The sequence below is a fragment of the Ursus americanus genome, chromosome 31 (assembly GCF_024610735.1).
Source record: "Ursus americanus isolate L20-20 chromosome 31, mUrsAme1.1.p, whole genome shotgun sequence".
In the NCBI taxonomy this organism is placed as follows: Eukaryota; Metazoa; Chordata; class Mammalia; order Carnivora; family Ursidae; genus Ursus; species Ursus americanus.
In genome coordinates, this window is record NC_142157.1 from 26,582,851 (window position 1) to 26,603,948 (window position 21,098).

Consider the following 21,098-nt stretch of genomic DNA (forward strand, 5'->3'; position numbering starts at 1 on the left):
AAGGAGTGACACTGAGTACAATTTCTGTCACCTTCCTGTCCCAGAGTGCTTGTACAGTCTCCGCTCGCACACCTCCACGGAGATGGGACTCACACTCCGATCGATGAACAGTTCTCTCCCTTTCACTCAGCTCAAAGCCCCTAAAGTTTTCTATATGGACCTGAAATCTGCCTTATGTAACCTCTGTGGTTGCACAGAATTCTCTGTTCTGACTGCCCTGTAAGCCTCTGGAGGCGGCTCTCATCACCTCTCAAGTCTTTTCTTTCTGCGGTATTGATGCCCTCGGTCCTCTCAGCGGTCTCTGTCCCTCATGAAGCCCTTTGGGTTTCAGTGTAGAGTTTGGAATGGGGCAGAGTGCACTTAGGGTAAAATATACCTTTGAAGGTGGACTGATTTCTAGAAATAGCAAGTGGTCATTTGGAATCACTGGGCAGGTGGAAGATTCAGCTGAGAAAAAAAGCTGGTTTAAAAGATAACATTGAGTGATTTTAAATCTGGTCCAAACTAGCACTGAAAGAAGTTATCCCTGGAAGAAATGTACCAAAACACAATTTAAACACCAGCAACAGGTGCCTGGGTGGCTCAGTCGTTAAGCGTCTGCCTTCGGCTCAGGGCGTGATCCCAGGACCCTGGGATCGAGCCCCACATCGGGCTCCTCTTCTGGGAGCCTGCTTCTTCCTCTCCCACTCCCCCTGCTTGTGTTCCCTCTCTCGCTGGCTGTCTCTCTGTCAAATAAATAAAATCTTAAAAAAAAAAAAAAAAAAGTCTGCCTTCGGCTCAGGTCATGATCTCCGGGTCCTGGAATCGAGCCCCATGCAGGCTTCCTGCTCAGCGGGGAGTCTGCTTCTCACTCTCCCTCTGCCTGCTCCGCCTGCTTGTACCCGATTCTCTCTCTCTCTCTCTCAAATAAATAAGTAAAATCTTAAAAATATTTTAAAAAATATAAACACCAGCAACATTCATTATTAGATGAAGCGTAGAGCCTTTCAAGGCAAGGAGACGCCCCGTTCTCTGAGAGCTGGTGCATCCCAATAAACTGTAGACAAAACTTCAGCAGTGACACCTACAAATGTTGGTAGACTTGCAATAATTTCCGACACGATCAGGGAAGGACCATCCGTTTGTGCTGCAGTTGTGTCCCGAGTGGTCTATGGCTAGAGATTTAAAATGGTGAGATCAAGTCTAGCCCCAGCAGCCTCCGGAGCGGTTCCCACCCGGAGCTGGGTGGCCTCTGGTGAGGGTGAGGCTGATGCCGGGCGTGGGCTTCCGCTCTGCCTTGCCCTGCTTTGAGCCCTGATGCTTGGGGCAGCCGGGTCCCAGACTTCCACTGAAGCCTGGCTGCCTTTCCAGTAACAACCACAACTTCAAAGGACTGCCAAAGAGCAGATTGGGCAATGTCCCTGGTGAACTCGGCTAGCTGTGTGTGCGGTGTGTGCGTGGGAGTCTTGCACACGGGGGTGTTGGAAACCACGACTGGCAATTCCAGATTCCAGAAGCAAGTCCTGAAGGAGGGAGCGGAGGCATGGAGCCAAAGGACCTGCTTTGAACTGGATCCCCTGCGGCAGAGGTCACGTGCAGCCGCAGGTTCAAGCAACCCCAGCCCGGCCGAAGGGCCCTTCTCAGGCCCGGGAACACAACCCGCTCCCCTTTCCTCTTTGCAGTTCTGTGCAGCCCACTGGAATGCTCTTTCCACCAAGCCTGACTGCGGGAAGGACAGTCCTCACCTGCCTTCCCTTCTTTCCCTAGCGATGCGATGCCCTGCCCTCTGGTCCTCATAAGCTAAGGCACAGCTGTGAATCGGGGACAAGCCCTAGCGAGTAGGGGGCAGACAGAACACCACAGGAAGTGGCTCCATGGGGGACAAGAAGGGCTCTAGAGGGGAGAAATGGGATGGTGGTCTCTCTCGTTGACACTGAGAAGGGTCAGCCCTCTCCACACTCGGGAGGAGGGACAGCTGGGAGGCATCACCCTGGCGCGGCTCGGGCAGCTTCACAGGAAGGTGCGGAAAGCAGGAATTTTGCACACCATGCCACCAGGGAATGGACCCACTGGTCCCCGGGAGTCCCTTGTGAAGAGGAGAGAAGTGTGCATTTTCTCATCCATAAGTGGTCGTCACACCCCCACCTGGCAGGTAGTCATGAGGAACAGGTGGTGACATTTGGCACCACTCACAGTGTGGGGCACCCAGAAGGACACAAGAGACTTGCTGAACGAATTGGCGAACATGGTCCTATTCAACACCGCTTGGTTCCCCCCCCTAAGCTGCACAAATTTTTAGTTTCGAACAACTGTTTTCCATGCTTAACACTTCAGTTGAGTTCCTTTGGTCTTTAAGATTGGAGTGGAGAATAAAGGGCCTTACAGGAAGTCTCACAAACACATGGACGGTGAGTTGGGAAGACCCTGGCCGAGGTGCCCCGGGCTGGGTTTAGAAAGCAAGCCCCAGGGAGGTGTGGCTCCTCCTGGGCTGGGTGGCCCTTCCTGAACCTTCCTCCTCTTTGAAATTGTCTTCGCAAGGCAAAGGTTATTTCCCCCGACTTCAAAATGCTTAGACACCGAAGGATGTCTAAGTGAAAGGATAAATTCTGTCCTATCTCATGGACCAGAAACCCATGTACCACAGGAGGACACATTGAAAGCGGGAGAACCTTCTGTCATGACCATCCCAATAACTCGTTGGGTGTGGGTTCCATGAGGAATGATGTGATTGTACAAAGGCCGCGGAGACCGGAACGCCTCTCTGGTAACAAGGGCCAGCCCCCCCACTCAGCGACGATCAGCGAATGCCGCGGACGGAAACCCACCAGCCGCCTAGAAGCGCGCGTGCACGCTCATGCCAGCACGCACTCGTGTGTGTGCATGGGGTCCCTTGTGCTCTGGAGCCTCTCTGCCTGACACATGGATTCCTTGTTCACTCACCCCACCCCTTAAAGGTTGTTTCCAGAACTTCAGTTGTTACCCTTGGCAGCTCTGCTTCACCCGCAAATACTGGGAGGCTGGTTTATGAAGTGTGACGTGTTTATCAATGACTAAGTTCCATTAACCTCTGCTTCGGAATGTGAATTCTTCCCTCTGGCCCCGGGCCGGCCCGGCATGGCCACCACCTTGAATGCGGGCAGGTGGCATCGGGTGGGGGTGACCGCTGAATCCTGAACCTAAGCCACCACACTAGGAGCTCCGACGCCCAGAAAACAGACCCCCGAGGCCCTCCCCAAAACGAGGGTGGGTTTCCCCTTTGAAAATGTTCTCTGAGCCTCAGAAACACGGTCAGCTGGGGAAATGGCTGGCTTTAAGGATCTTAAAGAAGCAGTGGGAATCAGGGAAACCTGCATCGGACTCAGCCAGGCGGCGGGGAGATTCCTTCTGACTCGGCTTTGCTCTGGATCCTGTTGTGCCCCCAAAGCAGAAGGGCCCGTGGGGGCCCATGGCAGACAGGTCTGGGCACTGGGGATATCAGAAGGTGGAAAGCAACACTAGGAGGCGTCCCAGGATTGCACAGTTCTCTAGGGTGTGTGTGTGTGTGTGTGTGTGTGTGTGTGTGTGTGTGTGTGTGTGTGAACCCTGTCCCTCACTTAGGGCCATTTGCGGTTTTCCCCACCCAGCTTAGAGAACAAATGTTTGCCATTTTGGCTTTCTGGGTCATTTCTGGAAATCGCCATGTTTCCCCGCCTTTAGCTCATTGTTGAATAGAAAGTTCATAGGTTCAGATGATAAGAAATGGGCCTGAAGGAGATCTTTACAGAGCTGGGCTGGCAGGGTCATTGGTGCGGTGATGGTATCGCATGGGGCAGGCTCTGCCTGGCTCCTGGGGTCGTCAGTAGCCTCCCTAGAAGGCCAATAGCCAGGACAGCGAGTGAGCCCGCTGGTGATGGCAGTCGTTGGCACTTCTTAAGTCTTATGAATTTGCAATACGGAGGGAAGAGTTTCATTATCTGTTTTTAAATGAAGAGACATTTTAGAAGGACCGCAAAGGTCACACACAAAGGCTGACCATTTTTATGCTAAAAAGTGTGGGCTGGGAAGTGTCCTTAGGTCATTATCCTGTGGCCGGGACTTTTCTCCGTGTGGACAAATGGATTTTCTCCCAGCAGTGCTGCAGCCCTTGGGGAAGAGGGAGAACCTGGCAAGGGGCCAGGAAACAGGGGCTGGATGGTCAGCCGAGGTGGCAGGTGGCCGCATTCCTGGCCCAGCCACACACGCCCCCCCCCCTGCCCTCCAAATGCAGTTCGAGTCCCCATCGTCCCAGGACGTGGCGGCTTACAGCCCTGCCTTCTCTTTTCTCAGGTATCTGAAAGTAGGGCTTGTCCCGCGAGTAGATTAGAAAAGGATATGCCAACTTGCTCCCATACTTGAAAGCCGGAGAAAGCCTTGCTGTGAAGAGAACAAACAGAACCTGTTTGGCGGCTTGTCATTTCAATGACAACACGAACCTTTCACAGGTGAGCATTCCTCACACGCCTCCCCTTCCTCCTGCCCCCCAGGCAGGCAGTGGGGGTCACAGGCCGGAGCAGGGGAAAAACACAGCAAACCAGCTCCGAGCCTTCAGGGAACACGAGGGTTTGATGACAAACATTTAAGATCTCAAGGGAGAGCTGAGGGAGGAAAGTGTATCAAAAACACTCCTCAGGAAACAATACCTCATTCTGCCTCCTGCATTAGGGACCTGGCACAGCAGGTATGCGTTTCTCGATAAGAGTGTATTGTTTTCATATTTATCTTATTTCTCTCTCTTCTTTCCTCTTGAATAAACATCAAGAACTGATTTCTCAGATCACCTACACCAAAAACATCACCAAATCCTCTGAAGGGTCCAAGGCCTCATAGCCAGGGCTGTGGGAATTTAACGAAGAGAATACCTTTCTGATTTTTTTACAAATAAAAAGCCCAATCCTGAGGGTCTCCTGAGGCCTCACTTATCAACTCCATTAAGCTCTTCAGGAAAATGGGGAGCCGACCTCAGGAGCCCCCCATGAGGAATTTTGTGTGAAGAATCCTATACCATCCAGGTCCGTGTGTGCCACACAGGGAGGGAAAAGCAGGAGGGGCTCAGGCCCGACCCACCGCCGTGTGCACCTCGACAGACTCAAGACACCCCGTGTCTTTCTCCTCAGCGGGCCTTGTAAGAGGACAGTGCCAGCTGGGGGGAGAAGAGCAGAGATCAGACTTTCTCCCGGGTTAGGTTAGTGAGCACAGAGGAGCCACACGGCAGAGCGGGGAGGAGGAGGGCCCGGAACAGACATGCTCGCCCTGGTAACTGCGAAGTATTACTGTGTGCGGACGAGACTGGCCGTGTGTACATACCTGCCTAAAAGCAAAGAATTCTTTTCCCCTGATTTTTAAGCATTAAGATAAAAGAGTTTCATAGAAATGGAGGCTGATTTACAGGTATCATTTTGAAAAGAAAAAAAAAAAAAACCTGGGCCCTTGAGATTCCTCTTTTCTTTTCATTACGGTTTTGCTTTGGAATGTGGTCCTTAACATCCTCTTGAAGATGAGCCTTTGTGAATGTCCTATCACGTAGTAGTTATGGCAAGGGAACTAATGCCTCTCTGCAAACTAGGTGTTTATTTTATTTTATTTATTTATTTGAGAGAAAACATGAGTGAGTTGAGGGGCAGAAGCACACTCCCCGCTGAGCAGGGAGCCCGACACGGGGCTTGATCCGGGGACCCCGGGATCATGACCTGAACCCAAGGCAGACGCTTCACCGACTGTGCCACCCAGGTGCCCCTAAACTAGATGTTTTTGTTAACATGATCCGTACACATACAGGTTACTGCATTAACAGCTATCATTTGAACCTTGTACAAAACACATGGCTTTAATTACTAGGGTTTTGGGCATAAGAAATGGCCAGAATCATAGCCGGTATAATTATGAATAAATGCAAGGGAAGGATATAACCATTTAAAAGAAAATAACTGAGTGCCAGAATAAAATGCAAAAACAAAGCTGTTTATCCTTAAGATAAATCTCTAAATTTATTTTTCCAAAACGTCATTATGAGAACAAATATACCAATATATAGTCACGTTGACCTTAATCACAGTGAAGTCACAGGATAGCATAAAAGAGATAATTCTCATATCTAAAGGATATTTAAAATGTTAGCCATATCAAGACCCTCTATTTTTAAACACTGCGTATGGCATCTCACTTCGTGAAAAGGTAATACAGCCCTCCAGAATTCTTCAAACAAATGCAACATAAATAAGAGTACAATAAAAACTCTTTTAAAAACCTGTAGAATCAAAGCACCTATTTAAATTAAGACCTTCAAGAATCTATAAGATTGTTTCAGGAGGACACGGGCGGGATGAAGACACTAGATACTGTAGTTCTAAGGGAAAAAATGACAACCATTTTATGTAACTTACAAGGCAAATTGAATACTATGAATGACATGCTTTACGGGGCATTTAAAAGTTTTAATTTAAATAATACTCAACAGGAGGAAATGGATTCTGTGACAGGGGCTGAGACATAATAACAAAAGGGCGTGACTTGCAATTGCGGCCCTTCCTAGCCTATTTTTAGAGGCTTAAGACTCCAGCCTTAAATAGTTTTAATAAGAATGCTTGTGGCTACAACTCAGCCTATAACACACAGTCTGGGAGAAAAGCAGTTCTTCTCAGACTGTGGAACCTAGTTTGCTGGGGTTTTTTCCCCTTTAAAACTAATCCTGAGATCTTGCTCACAGAATAGGAGGGATCTCAAGAATGTTTTTGTTTCCTTCTGTTTACTAGCTACCTTGGAACATGCACAACTAAAATTGGGTGATAAATAGAAATCAGGTTAAAATTAGAGGATACATCCTTAAAAATGTTCTTCACGAAAAAAAAGGAACTATCTTGCTTCTCTAGAAGCCTACTTGGAGTATTACCTTCCTTGGGCACAGAGCAACACATGCGTGAGCAAGAAGCTCTCTTGATTATGGAGACGTGCCCTTAAAGGTACCCATCTCTGTGTCCCCTGTCGCAGCTGGGACAGCCGCATCCGTCAAGAGAGTAGGAAGGGCTTGCATCTTGAAGTTACTTGATAGGGTCTTAAGAAGTCTACGGATGTGGACTCACGAATGTATGTGCGTGTGAACACACTTCTATAAACACACATTATGTACAGGTATATACACAATACACGCTCACCCACGTATCTCCCAGTGACAGCCCCCGTAGTCTGATGAAAATTACCACCTTTTCCAAATCCAACCTTTTCCTTCCACTCCCGTAACTCAAAATTACAGTAAATCATACTCTGAAGGGTTCATTTCAATTTTCAATTAAAAAAAAAACAAAACAAAAAACAAACAACAAATGGGCAAACCAGATTATATCCAAAAGCAAGGGCACATCTAGGGCTAACACACCAAATTTTACCCCTGAAAACCAAACAGAAAAACCAAAGGAGATGCTCTGAGATGTTATGAAAATTGGGCATTTCCGTTTTATTTTCTCAGAAGAGGAAGAGAAGATCCCTTTCGTGGATAATTGAATGTCAGAAATGTAACCTGGCTTGGGCGTCATGTCCTGGGGATAAGAGTCTAGATGAGAGACTGAAGAATAACAAATCAGACCCAATCACCCTCCTTCTAAATCCAAAAAAAAAAAAAAAAAAGATATGGTATTAGGGTTGTCAGGGTTCTTCTCTGAGCTCCTGGAAAAAGGAAGACAAGATACGGGGCTGGACTCTCCCGGGAGGATCGTCCTGCTCCGGTGTGGCAGTGGCGTCAGGCAGCACTTTCTGTCCCCACTCCCTCTGCCTGGACTGTGGAGTCCTGGCACTTGTCCTCTCTCGTCCTCCACAGGGCACAGCCCTGGGACCGTGGCCACTGCTCCTCATGCAAGCACATCCGTGTTAGGCCACGCGGGTCTGGCCATCGTGCCTCTCCAGCCCCACCCCATCCTCCATCACAAGTTCTCCTTCAGAAGGCCGAGCTTGCGCAGGGCCTCCCGGCGGGCCTCCTCCGTGGAACCACGGCCGGAGAACTGGACAGTGATGCCCTGGGGCCTGAACCCAACAGCCCTGGGCAGTGAACCCGACCACTTTCTGGCATCCTGGCCACAGTCCGGCTGCCGGTGCTCATAAAGGCTCCTGCTGGCATTCTGGCGTGCAAGTTTGCTGGCAAGCGCCGGGTCTGGACGGAAGGTGACAGTTTTTCCAGTCGAGACGAAGGCACTGGGCTCACTCTTGAGGACATCGTGGATGCTCTGGAAGCCGTTGGCCATCGGCGGGCACTCTTCTGTCTGCACGCCTCTGGACTGCTGGGTGCCGGTGTGGCCGCCGGGCTGCGTGGACATGGCTTCTTGGACCGGGCCTGGCTTGCTCTGGATGCTTCTGCCCTGCTCGGCAACATCAGCCCTGGGGGCCCGGTCTTCCGCTTCCCCCGTGGTCAGGAAAGACACGCCATTGATGTTGGCCAAGACCCGGGCCTTCCGCTCCTGCACGTTGACGGCTGCTTTGGAGATGGTCTTGTTGAACTCCTTCCCCGCGCTGTTGGTCACGCTGATGTTGCTCGGGAAGCGGTGGATCTTGGGCAGGGGTTGGGCCGTGTGTCTGTGCCACAGGAAGGGGTCCCCATTCCGAGGTGCTCCCGAAGGCAGTGTCCTCCATTCCCCAGGCTTGCCCTCCTTGGAGGGGGACGCGGGTGAAAGTGTTTCACTTCCAGCTAACTTCTCGGACATTTTCTGAGCGATCACCAGTGGGGTGGGAACGGAGCGGGGCAGTTTGGGGTGCTCTGCGGGGGGAGTGGGAGCCGGCAGCTCCTTTCTGGGGGGCGTGGCCACTGCTACCACAGGCTGGGTGGGCGGCACTGGAGGGCCCTCTGGAGCTGTGGAGTCTGGCGGGGGAGGACCGTCGGCTTCTGGGTTCCTGCCTTCAAGGACGGGAATGTCTTCCTTCCCGGCAGGGCCAGCCCCTGAAAAGGAGGCAGAATCCTCATCAGCTACCAGCTTAGGTAAAAATAAATGCATCCCATTTCCTTCTTATTGAACTGACAAGGGCCTCCAAGGGATATAATGCCAACGTCAGCAGCACTGTCAGCATCCTGTCAGCTAAACTCCATGGCCCAGTGAAGGAGAACATCCTACGTGAGTCTCACCACCACGTGATGAGAAGGCGTCAGTCGGTGATGGCGGGAGACTCCAGTCTGAATGCTCAGTCCCTGGGGTGCCCACTGAGCCTGCAGGCTTCTAAGGACGTGTGCACCAGGAGGGACTAAGAGCCCACTTTAGGGAGGGGGTGTTACCGAGGGGAAATGGAGGTGGGAAGGTTGGGGGGCACCCCTGCCTCAGGTTTCTCTAGACGAACACAGGCTGGGTGTATCAGACAGCCCCAGGTAGAACTCGATACGCCGGCCTCTGAGCCTCTACTACACCCTTGACAGGTGTGACGGCAGGTTGCCCAGTGCTGTCTGCACTTACATTCATGCACCTGTGTTTTGCTGCAGAACCGTAAGCCGCGTCTGATGTATCCCTATGCTCAGACTCCCATACAATGCTTGCCGGGGCAGGCACTTACAACCGCTGTTAGAGTACCCCATTAGAGACGGATGGGCAGGGCGGCTTGGTCTCCGTGAGTGTTTCCCTTGGCACAAGGACGTGATCTGGCATTTTTAAAGGATCAGCAGTTCAAGTTAACTTTAGGAACTACACTTCAAAGAAGTGTGATAAAAATGGGAAAATCTTAGTCTCTTCTTTGCTGACATGGCTGCAGACGAAACTCCACCTCTGGAGTCTAGAACCCCGGTCTGTGAAATTCGATGTAATACGTGGCCTTGCACGTGCGCGCGCACACACACACACGAAAGAAAAATTATTTCTAGAGGCTTGTGGCAAATGGCAGTATTTTGTAGAAAGCGCCAAAGTACTTCTGCTTCTGTTTCTCCCTCATCCTTCCAATCCTTATCCCCTTGCCCAAGTTTATTTCCAGTATCTTTTCCAATCAGGAAAAACAGCACCAGACAATCCCACCTGGTCCACCCCATCTGGTCTTCTCACAGGGTTTAAAAGACAAAAAGCATGCCTCTCCTTTGAGCCGCCCTGAATCAAGCAAACCTCCAAACCTACAGCCTACTAGATGCTGAGCCAAACTCTTGTCTGCTCTTTTCCTGTTTTCCTGAAGCTGCTGACTTTGAGAAAATCATGCTTTGAGAAATCATGCTAGAGAAACAGGGGTATAAGATTGCCCAAAACCTGAGATCAAACCCGAGGGCTGAAATATAAGTACCTTGTATGTTTTCTTCGTAGAAAGAATTGTTATACCTGGAAGCCATTTCCAATTTTCTTTCTTTCCTTTTTAATACATATAAGAATTGATTTGTGTGGCCAGCTAGTCTCATTCTTTACTTTGGCCCTTTCGGAATTTCCCTTCATGTGCTCTCTTCTAATATGCTATGAAAGCATCTACGTGGTTGGACACTCTACCAAGAGCAAGCTTCTACCCTGCAGAAACCTGACGAGCCCCACCACGTCCATACTGGCCACACGCAGGGGAAGACCTCACCTGCGGCCTCCGTCCCAGCCGTGAGGCACTCCGGTTCTCCTGCCTCCGGTGCTGGCTGCACTAAATCGATGACCTCTCCCGGCTCAGAGTGACCAGGAGCACGCTCTTCCAGAGACCCCGGAGAGTGGCTGTCACACAGGACTTGCTCCTCAAAGTCGTCTTCCAGGGAATCAATGGTCTCTTCAAAAAACAGGATGACATCCTTTTCCTCATGTGTCAGGTACTTCAGGCTCTCGTCATCCTACACAACAGGTGCAGGGATTGGGAATAGAAGGGATAAAGCAAACAGTTGTTTCACGGAAGAGAAAAAATAAGACAAAGTCAGGATCTGTGCAGAGCCCAGGATAGACTCCACAGCCCTCTCAGAGGTCCCTAAATGGGGTCCCCACCGACAAGCGTGTCCCTCCCCATCGCACCTCCGTGAAAAAGAACACTGCCCAGAAGCTATAGCAAAGAAAGGGTCTTAGAACCTATTCCCAACTCTAGCCTTATGGTTCCTGGTGAGTCAATGACAAAAAATATAACTCTTCTTCAGATCTCCTTGGAACACTGTTCTCAACTGACTGCTCTCAGATGTCGTCCCATAATAGTAGTGGAGGGGACACCTTTGATTAAAGATAGTGACATGAATGCACATATTTATGTCCTCATCCTCAGGAAACCTCAATACAACAACAGGATTTATTTGTTTTAAAGGCACACATCACAAAGACGAAAATAATAGGAAAGGAGACAGCAGCCACGAAATGTGGAAGTTAGGCAGCAGCAGGACAGGAGTAACCGACTCTGAAGACCCAGGGAAGCTGAGTTCCAGCCGGCAGCTGCTGGATCCCAGTAACCACCCTGCTGAGGACAGGGGAGGCCCCCCCCCCTCCGCCGCCCGCCAGCTCAGGCACTGGGGGTGCAGAGCAGTTCTGCGGGGGTTGGGGGCAAGAGGACAGTGGAAAGAGAATTGGTTCAGCAGGAATGAGGTCACCCCCGCAGAAAACTAGATGTTTTTTCTTAAAGGAGGTAAAAGAGGGATTTGAAGAGAGCTGATCGTGAAGGATCATGAAACGGAGAGTAAATGAAGCCAAATGGGCCGACCCTACGACCCCCCGGGTTCCCCTACAAAGCAGCTCAGCAGGATCCCCCTACAGTAGCGAAGACCACAGTCAACAACCCCTCCCCTCCGCCCCCCCCCACACAGAATTTCTAATCAGCTTCTCAACGTCCTCTCTAAGCATGTGCACACGCAGAAGGATCACTGGGCAGCTGAGAAAAACCTTTACCATGAAAGACATACCCGAACAAACCAAAAGGAAAAGAAAACAATCTCCAAAAACAAACTATGGAGCACTGATGACAATCTCTAAAAGATGACTATTAATATCCTCAGAGAGATGAGGGGATACTGAATCCATCAAAAATATGTTTCTCTTAAAACAACAACGACAAAAAACCCGGAAGACCAAAACAGCTCTTAGAAATTAACACTAGGACAGCAGAACTAAAAAAATAAAACCAAAGCCTCCAAGATAAAGTAGAGAAATGAGTAAAGTAAAACAAAGAGACAATTAAAAAAAACAAAAGAAAACCAGGGAACAGAAGAAAATTAGAGGATAAATATGGGAGGGCCAACATCTGATAATGAGAGCCCCAGAAAGATAAATCAGAAAAGTAGAGGGGAAGAAAGTATCAAAATAATTAAGTAAAAGAATTGAAGGCTCTGAGTTTCCAGATGGAAAGGTCATCATCAGAACAACCTGACGAACAAGAATGAAACAGACATATATCAGGGCACATCACTGAAATCTCGGGATGCTGAGGACCAAGCTCCCGAACGCTTCCCAGAGCAAAAATCAGGTCACAAAACAAAAGACCAAGAACTGCAACAGCAACAGACTTCTCGGCAGCGATATCAGAAGCCAGAAGACGACGTCATGATTCCTTCAAAATTCCGAGTGAATTGAGAACTAGAATTTTATGCCTTACCCAAAGAAGGTGATCGTAAAATAAAGATGATTTTAAGACATGTGAGGCCTCACAATGGAACTCCCGCGTATGCCTTTCTCACGAAGCTTCTGCAGGGTGGTGGGGGAGTGCGGTTGCTCCCCTAGACAAGGGAGTAAACTGAGAAAGGCCCCGGGAGCTGGGGACCAGGAGAGAATGAGAGAAAGCCAAAGGGAATCCCAAGATGTCAGCGGTGCAGTGACCAACCAGTCTAGTTCAGAGCCCGCCAGAGGGCGAAGAACATGAAGCAAGCAAATAAAACCCGAGCGGTTATTAACCACAGGAAACTAAAGTTAGGAGAAAAGGCATGTATCTATGAATCCATTTGCCTATAGTAATACGCACACATACACACACAGATATATGAATTATGTTCGTATTCATTGTAGCAAGGAAACAAACAAAACAAGCAACAACCCCAAATGTCCAATAATAATGGTGTATGTAGTTAAACTAATCGAGGCACATTCACGGATGGAATATTATAAATGGTGTTTTCAAAAGAATATAAGCTAAGTGAAAAAAATGCAGATAGAAAAATGGAGCTGTCTCAATTTGACTTAAATATCTGCATACTTAGAAATACCGACAGGATTTATAGGAAAATGTCCATAGTGACAGTGGGAGAGGGATGAAGGCAACTAACAAAGAAACAGGGTGAGTTAAAAGTTGTGTTCTCTAGGGGCGCCTGGGTGGCTCAGTGGGTTAAGCGTCTGTCTTCAGCTCAGGTCATGATCTCAGGGTCCCGGGATAGAGCCCCACATTGGGCTCCCCGCTCAGCGGGCAGTCTGTCTGTCTCCCTCTCCCTCTGCACCCTCCTCGTTAGTGCTCTCTCTCTTGCTTGCTCCCTCTCTCTCAAAAAAATAAATGAAATCTTAAAGAAAAAAGATCATGTCTTCTACTGAGTAGGAAATGGGAGGACGGTGCTTTTCATAACCCTATGAAACTACTTGACCCTCTATGAGTGAAAACTTTGATAAAACAACAAAAAAAGTTGTAGAAGCAAACGTGATTAAGAGCTGACCCCAATGGGGGTGGGGTGGCTGGATGGCACCTGGGTGGCTCAATCGGTTAAGCATCTGACTCTTGATTTCAGCTCACGTCTTGCTCTCAGGGTCGTGAGTTCAAGCCCACGTTGGGAGCCTACTTAAAAAAAAAGAGAAAAAAAATTGTTTGACCCAGGTGGTGCAGGAGAGTGCTTTTCACACTGGGATCTGAGAGGTTACACAAATGCCCACCCAAAGCACCTGATTCCCAGGCCCATCAAAAAACCTGCAGGCTTCACGAATTTAGAGCCGGTTTAAGGCATTCATTTGTTTTTGATATTATCAACCCAAGAATACATGCAAAATTCTCAAGCTGGCTTGGCTGTATGAGTTTAATCCTGAAGGCAGGAGGATTCAGGGCAAGCCGACTGACTGCAGCCGGGTTCGGTGGGCAGACAGAATGGCATGGGCTGGGTCAGCAGACAGAGTGGAGCACTGCTAGGGAGAAGCAGCAATATACCCCCACCAGATATAAACCCATGTACCGTTGCTGGGTCACAGAGATGTGTCTGCTTTGGTAGACATAGACAAACAGCTGTCCCAAGTGCTTGTCCCAGGTGCACTCCCGCCAGGAGGCCTGCTGGCTCTCCCTCTGTGGCAGGAACGTGCCAGCGTCCTATCGTGATTTTCCATCCACTCCCAAGAAGGCAGTGTTGCATGCTTTATTTTTTTTTTTTTAATAATACTTAAGTGGCTATTTGGAGATCCTCTTATGAAGTCCCGCCCGTTCACATCTTTTGCCTGTTTTTATCAAGTTGTCTTTTAAAAAATATAGTACTACCCATACTAGATAAACCTCATTTGTTGGCTGTATCTGTTGCAAATACCTTCTGCTATTCACTGGCTTGCCTTTTCTCTTTCTTAACGAGGGTCTTTTGATGACTAGTCCTTAAAGTTATGTAGTGTAGTGTTTCATGGTTAGAGTTTTTTGGGTCCTATTTAGGAAACCACGACCTACTCCATGGTCATGGAGATATTCACCTGTTTTCTTCTAGAAGCAGTATTTTTCATGTTCAGTGCTACAATTAATCTGGAATGAACTTCTGTGTGTGGCGTGAGGTCAAGATTCATTGTTTTCTAAATTGATACCCTATTATTCCAGCACCGGGCCTTGGAAAGACCATCCTTTCTCCACTATAGGTGGCCTTGGTTGGATGTCAGGTGACAGTACACGTGTGGGGTCTGTTTATGTCTGTCTATGACAATTATCTGTTCATATACCAATAAAACAGTTTTATTTTTATTTTTTAAAGTTTTTATTTATTTGAGAGAGAGAGCGAGAGAGAGCAAGAGAAGGGGTGGGGGTTGAAAGACAGAAGCAGAGGGAGAAGGACTTGATCCCAGGACCCCGAGATCAGGACCTGAGCAGAAGACAGACGCTTAACCAACTGAGCCACCCAGATGCCCCATAAACACTGTTTTAATTATTGTAAGTCTCGTTATCTGGCAGTTTAAAGCCCTCCAAGTGTTGCTGTTCTCCTTTAAGTCTGTGCTAGCTCTTCTGGCCCTTTTCATTTCCATGTAAATTTTAGTATCAGCTCGTCAGTTTCCTACTCCCATATACACACGCACCTCTGCTGGGACTTTGGAACGACACAGAAGTTCCTCAAATTGAGGAGAACTGAATTTCCCAGTGTTTTTTGAATCCTCCAATATGGGGTACCTAGAACTACAAATTCTTGCGCCCTACCTCCGATCTGCTGAATCAAACACATTGAGGGCCTCCAGTCTATGTGTTTACACACACTCTGGGAAATACTGACGCACTAACGTTGGGTGGGCGTTGATTTGGTTCCTCCGCTTTCCTCAAGAATGTCTTGGAGTTTCCAGCTGAGATTTTATGCAGTTGACATTGTATGTCTTCTTACGTATTTGATGTTTTTTGATGCTAATATAAATGTCACTTAAAAACATTTTTTTTTAATTTTTAGTTGTTGCTTTTTTTTTTAAAGTAAACTCTATACCCTGGAGATCAAGAGTTGCACGCTCCATCGATGGAGTCATGGTGTCACTTTAAAATTTTTCTAATTGCTGCTGGTATATAGAAATATAAAGTACACTGTTCTTGTAATAAGTAAATTCAACTAATTTGCTGTGTAATCCTGACAGTTTATTTGTAGATTCTTTTCAGTTTTCTACAAACACAACGGCGTCTGCACATGAGAGATTTTTATTTCCTCCTTTCCATTAATTTTGCGACCCATTCATTTGTTTTCATTTGCCTTATCGTACTGGCTGGGTTCTCAAGTCGACTGAATAGAAGTGGCATCTTTGTCTTGTTCCCAGTATCAGAGAGAAAGCTTTCAGTTCACCATTAGGTATCATGTTTGCCGTAGGGTTTTTATAAAGTTTTATTATTTATTTATTTATTTATTTTTAAGTAAAGTTTATTGCCAACATGGGGCTCAAACTCACGACCCTGAGATCAAGAGTCCCACACTCCACCAACAGAACCAATCAGGCGCCCCTGCTGTAGATTTTTTTTTAATGACTTTTATCAGATTAAGAAAGTTTTCTTCTATTCCTAGTTTGCTGAGTATGTTGGTTTTAATGTAATAATTGTAGATTTTGTCAAATCATTTTCTTTATGTATTAGGGTGATACTCTGTTGGGGGTGACGTTACCCTTCACAGGGCACTTGGCAATGTCTGAAGACACTTTTGGTGGTCACAACTGGGTGGGTGTCACTGGCATCTAGTGGGTGGGGTGCTCAATAGCCTAGAGCACACAGAACAGCTCCCCACAGAAAGAATGATCTGGCTGAGGAGACTGAGGAGACATGCTCATATACTTTTCCTCTTTTATTCTGTTAATGAAACTGAATTACAATGGTTGATTTTTCAATATTAAACCAACCTTGCATTCTTGGAACAAGTCCAATCTGGTTGTAATGTTATCTTTTTTATACATCACTGAATTTGATTTGCTAATATTTTGTTTAGGATTTCTGCATCTGTATTCACTAGACAGATTGGCTTCTCGTTTTCCTTTCTTGGTGATCAGGTTTTGTATACCTTTCTTTTTAAAATGTCAACTTTTAAAACAATATGCCCTAAGATTTTAATTTTAGTTCCTAGCTTATCTTTTTGCTCCACCTTTCCTGAGATTTTGGAGGGGGGGAGCAGGAAAGACTGAATTTAAGAATACTTCTTCTCTAGCTGAAATTAGAGCAGATTCATATGAACTAGGTCTGTGTAATATATCGGTCTGCATACCTAGCAGTGGACAGTCCCTGAGAACTTCAATATTCCCTCTAAGAGCAGGGTCAGCGTGAGGGGCATTAGAAAAGGGGCAGGGTACTGTGAGGGAAAATGGGCACAAAATGTTCCTGACTGAGTACTTTCTATTGAGCACAGGACCAAGGGAAAGAGAAATGGGTTTAAAAAAATCTAGTATGGTCACTTACAGAACATATGACTAAGGAATTCACACTTCATTCTGAGAATTCCAGGATCTGGCCCTACCTACTTTTCACATTTCATCTCCTACTACTCTCCCCTTTCTACTCTATTCCAGGGATGGTAACATGTACCGTAAGGGGCCAGAGAGTAAATATTTTGGCCTTTTCAGGCTTTATGGTGACAACTACTCAACTCTGTCCATGTACTGTGAAAGTTATAGACAGTGTGTTAATGAACAAGCCTAACTTTGTTATAATAAATCTTTATTTATAAAAACAGGTGGGGGGCCAGAGTTGGCCTACAGGCTGTGGTCCGCCAACTCTTGTTCTGTCCTCTAAACACATCAAATCACCTGCCATCTCCTATGCCTGTTTTCATGTCTCCAGTGCCTGTCTCTGCATAGTCACATCTTACTTATCCTTCATGGTCACCACACCTGCAATGGCACCACACCTCCAGCCGACTCCATAGCATCTACTGAATCATACATTCAAATATTTGAGCATCTACTACGCATCAGGCAATGTAAATATAACAGTGTAAATAATGTTCTTGCTGTCTACTTGACCGTCTAATGAGGGCTTTAGCTAAGAAAAGAGGTGGTTACTTCAGAGTCTGGCAATGGCTCCAACGAGGTGACTATGGGGTGTTAAGGAAACGGGTGTCAATCTACATGTTTGGGGAAGGGGTCTGATCTGGAACACTTTGGCGAGGAAATAGTATCTGAAAGATATTAATAATCTGAAAGAAGTGGGTGAGAGTCGAACACAAAGGGACATGGGGTGGGTAGATCTGTGTTTGAGAGATCATGTTGGCTATCGTGTGGGAAATACTGGACGTGGGACGCAATCTGGACGGGATCTCAAGGTCACCTAAACTACAGCAGGGGTGATGGGAAGAGAGAGGAGGAGATGGGATTTCAGAAAGATGTAAAATGTAGAATCCGCTTTTCATTTAAATTCTCTACTACAGCTGTTCCTCATCCAGCTTTCCAGCTCTACCAGACTTCACACTTAGAGAGGAGCCTCAGATATCAATGCCCCCCGGCCCCGACCACCCACAGAGCTTGCAGGCTGTCTTGTCACTGTGACCAAAAGGTCAGCTGTGTCTTCACCACGTCTGTCTGCTTTGTCCCTCTGGCAACCAGAACTGGAAAGCTTCATATGAAATCCGGCGACACCGTTCATTTTGTGATTTTTCTAGAGTTTCTTGAAGGCTGGTGGGATCATCCGAAGGGTCACCATGGACGGTGTAAGGCTTTCCTGCCTCATCTTTTCTCTCCACACCTTATTCTTTCCAGACCATCCTGTCCCCCATCCATTCAGCACATGCGCTCCTCCCTCTCCTGCTTTCCCAGACTCACCCGAAGACATTTCTCATGTTGCTCCTATCCATGCAAAGTAGTTTAGCTCAGTGATTCAACAGAAAAAAACTTGCAAGTCTAAAAATCATTAGGGCTCTTAGCATAACAAAAGTCCCCGTAGTTAATAATTACAACCATCTCAGATGCTATTAGGATGACGTGATGATGAGAACAACCATAACCAAATAAAATGTGTAAGGAAATAAATTAATGCTCTTACCCTCTTCCTCCTACTTTGCCTTTCCCAACTCAGTGTTTCAACAGGGCTATGCACAAGATTTTTAGATAATCTATTTTGGTTAGGTGTATAGACAGCAGAATTAAATGGGCAACTGGCCTGCAACAGACCTTCAGCTTAAGACACATGCCAACTACCACACTGAGTGAGGGGTGCAAAGTACGAGCAGAGTATATAACCCCCACAGGTCTAATCCAACCTCAGAGCAAGAAATCCCAACGTAAGATTTCATTTGGAAAACGGGCTTAGAAAGGGCAGCTCCTACACAACCATTTTGTGTTCTAGGGCAGACTGTAGGACCCACAGGCTGAAAGACACAACACACAGACCAATCAGCCCAGCTCCCTCACTATAAGGTGAACGCTGGCTCAGGGGCAATAAAATGAGCCCAAGATCATACAACTACTCAGTACAGTGGCCAAGGCTAGAACTAGTCTGTTCTTGCTTTTTTGTTTTATGCTATTCATTTCTGGTTTTAATCCCATACGTATTCAAGGTCAGAGGCCTGGGTCCTGGAAGACTCACATTCTTGCACCCCCAACCCATCTGAGGTCTCTCCCCAGACTCAGAGGCTGGAGTACAAACAGAACAGGCCCTGAGGCTGCCGTGTATCCCCACGCACCGTCTCTGTGCTCGGCCTGGCCTTGAGTGCTGACCTAAGGGACAGAGCCAAAAACAGCTGTGGGCTCAGTCTGCTGCCTAATTCCCCAAACAAGAAGCTGCCCTCCACATGAACCCCCCTCTGTCTACACCTGGGAGAGGAAAGAAGGCAGAAACCGAGAAAAGGCCCAGCGCCAAGGGCAGGGGAGCAGGGTACCTGGGGCCAGAAAAGGGGCACGTGCCCTTGTGGGAGAGGGTTCCTATCTACTCCTCTTGTTCTCTGGAGATGCCTGCGCTGTCGCCTGCCTCCGACTGGGATGCGAGAGAGGAAGACTGGGCCTTGGGGAAGAGGCAGAGCATGAAAAGCAGGGCACTGAGAATAGGCAAATCGATAGAGCCAGGAAGTAGTTGAGTGTTTGCTCAGGGCTGCGGGAGTTGGGGGAAGCAGGGAGTGACTACTAATGGGCGTGGGGTTTCTTTGGGGGCGGTGAAAATGTTCTAAGTGTGATTGTGATGATGGTTGCCCCAACTCTGTGAACCTACTAAAAACCACTGACTAGCAAACTTTAAACGGGTGAATTGTCTGGTATGTGAATGGTATCTCAGTAGAGCGGTCACGTAGTGAAAATAGCAACAAGGAAGGCAGGGGCCTCGTGGCCCCCATGGAGGAGGGAGGGAGCCCTGGCAGTGGTGGTCCTTGCTTCGCTGGTGGGGCTTTTGGAGGCAGCATTTGCTGACTTAGTTCCAAAGAACTAAGTAGATAGGAAATGAAGGTAAACGAAAACAGCAGTTTTCTTTGGAAGAAGGGAACTGAAGAATTATGTTAGTATTTGGAAGGAAGTAGGCTGACAGGAGAATTTTTTTTTAATTCCCTTTCTATAAATGGTTTTTTTAATGTACCAATTTGGGCTACCAATCTCCAGATCTATAAGAACTATCTAGAAAACCGTACCTCCCTGCCCAATTCTACCCCACCATGCTGACTTCAGGTAATGTCTCTAAGTCTCCAAGGGAAACACCATTTATTTCAAGAATGTGAGAGCACATACCTTTCTACCCTAATAGGTATATTAATTGTGAAGAAATAATTTCTATTATATTCAAACCAGAAAATTCAAAATGCTTAATCTACTAAAGTAATTATAACGGATGCTATACAAAGTCCTGGTCTTCCTGATGTCTGTCCACTCCTGCACGAAGATGACAGAAGGAAATGTCTACCTAGTCCCAGCAGAGCTCTGAGAGGAACATCCAGATAAGTTGGATGACAGACTTTTAAGATTTTATTTTTAAATTTTTAAAAAGATTTTATTTATTTAAGAGAGAGAGAGAGAGAGGGTGCACTAGATAGGGGGAGGGGCTGAGAGAGAGAGGGAGAAGCAGACTCCCCGCTGAGCAGGGAACCCAACCCAGGGCCCCAGGATCATGACCTGAGCCGAAGGCAGATGCTTAACCGACTGAACCACCCAGGTGTCCCTAAGATTTTATTTTTATATTTAAGTAATCTCTACACCCCATGTGGGGTTTGAACTTACAACCTTGAGATCAAGAGTCACATACTCCACTGACTGAGCCAGCCAGGTACCATGGATGACAGGCTTTTTTTTTTTTTTTTTTTGAGATTTTATTTATTTATTTATTTGAGAGAGAGAAAGCGTGGGGGGGAGGGGCAGAGGGAGAGAGAAAATCTCAAGCAGACTCTGCGTTGAGCTTGGAGCTCTACATGGGGCTTGAACTCACGACACCAAGACCATGACCTGAGCCCAAATCAAGAGTCGATGCTCCACCCACTGCGCCATCCAGGCACCCCTGGATGACAGACTTTTATAGCAAATGTTACCAACAGTTCTAAAAGTCAACAGTCCTAGATATGCCTACGGGAGTGCAGATTTGGGACAGGAGTTTCATTTCAGGGGAAAATGTGGAGAGGAAAAAAAAACCTTTGGCTAAACAAAAAA

At 47.4% G+C, this 21,098-nt stretch overlaps 1 protein-coding gene across 2 annotated transcripts in view; it reads right to left on the reverse strand.

Moving 5' to 3' along the window:
* Nucleotides 1–5,955: 5,955 nt before the first annotated feature.
* Nucleotides 5,956–21,098, reverse strand: part of PROSER2 (proline and serine rich 2) — a 42,144-nt gene continuing 27,001 nt past the window's right edge. For both annotated transcript variants that reach the window (XM_045793924.2, XM_045793923.2), the window contains exons 3-4: nucleotides 10,501–10,741; nucleotides 5,956–8,914 (exon numbers count right to left, since the gene is read on the reverse strand). In XM_045793924.2, the coding sequence (XP_045649880.2) occupies nucleotides 7,908–8,914; nucleotides 10,501–10,741 (1,248 nt within the window). In that variant the 3' untranslated portion in view covers nucleotides 5,956–7,907. The remainder of the gene's footprint in view (nucleotides 8,915–10,500; nucleotides 10,742–21,098) is intronic.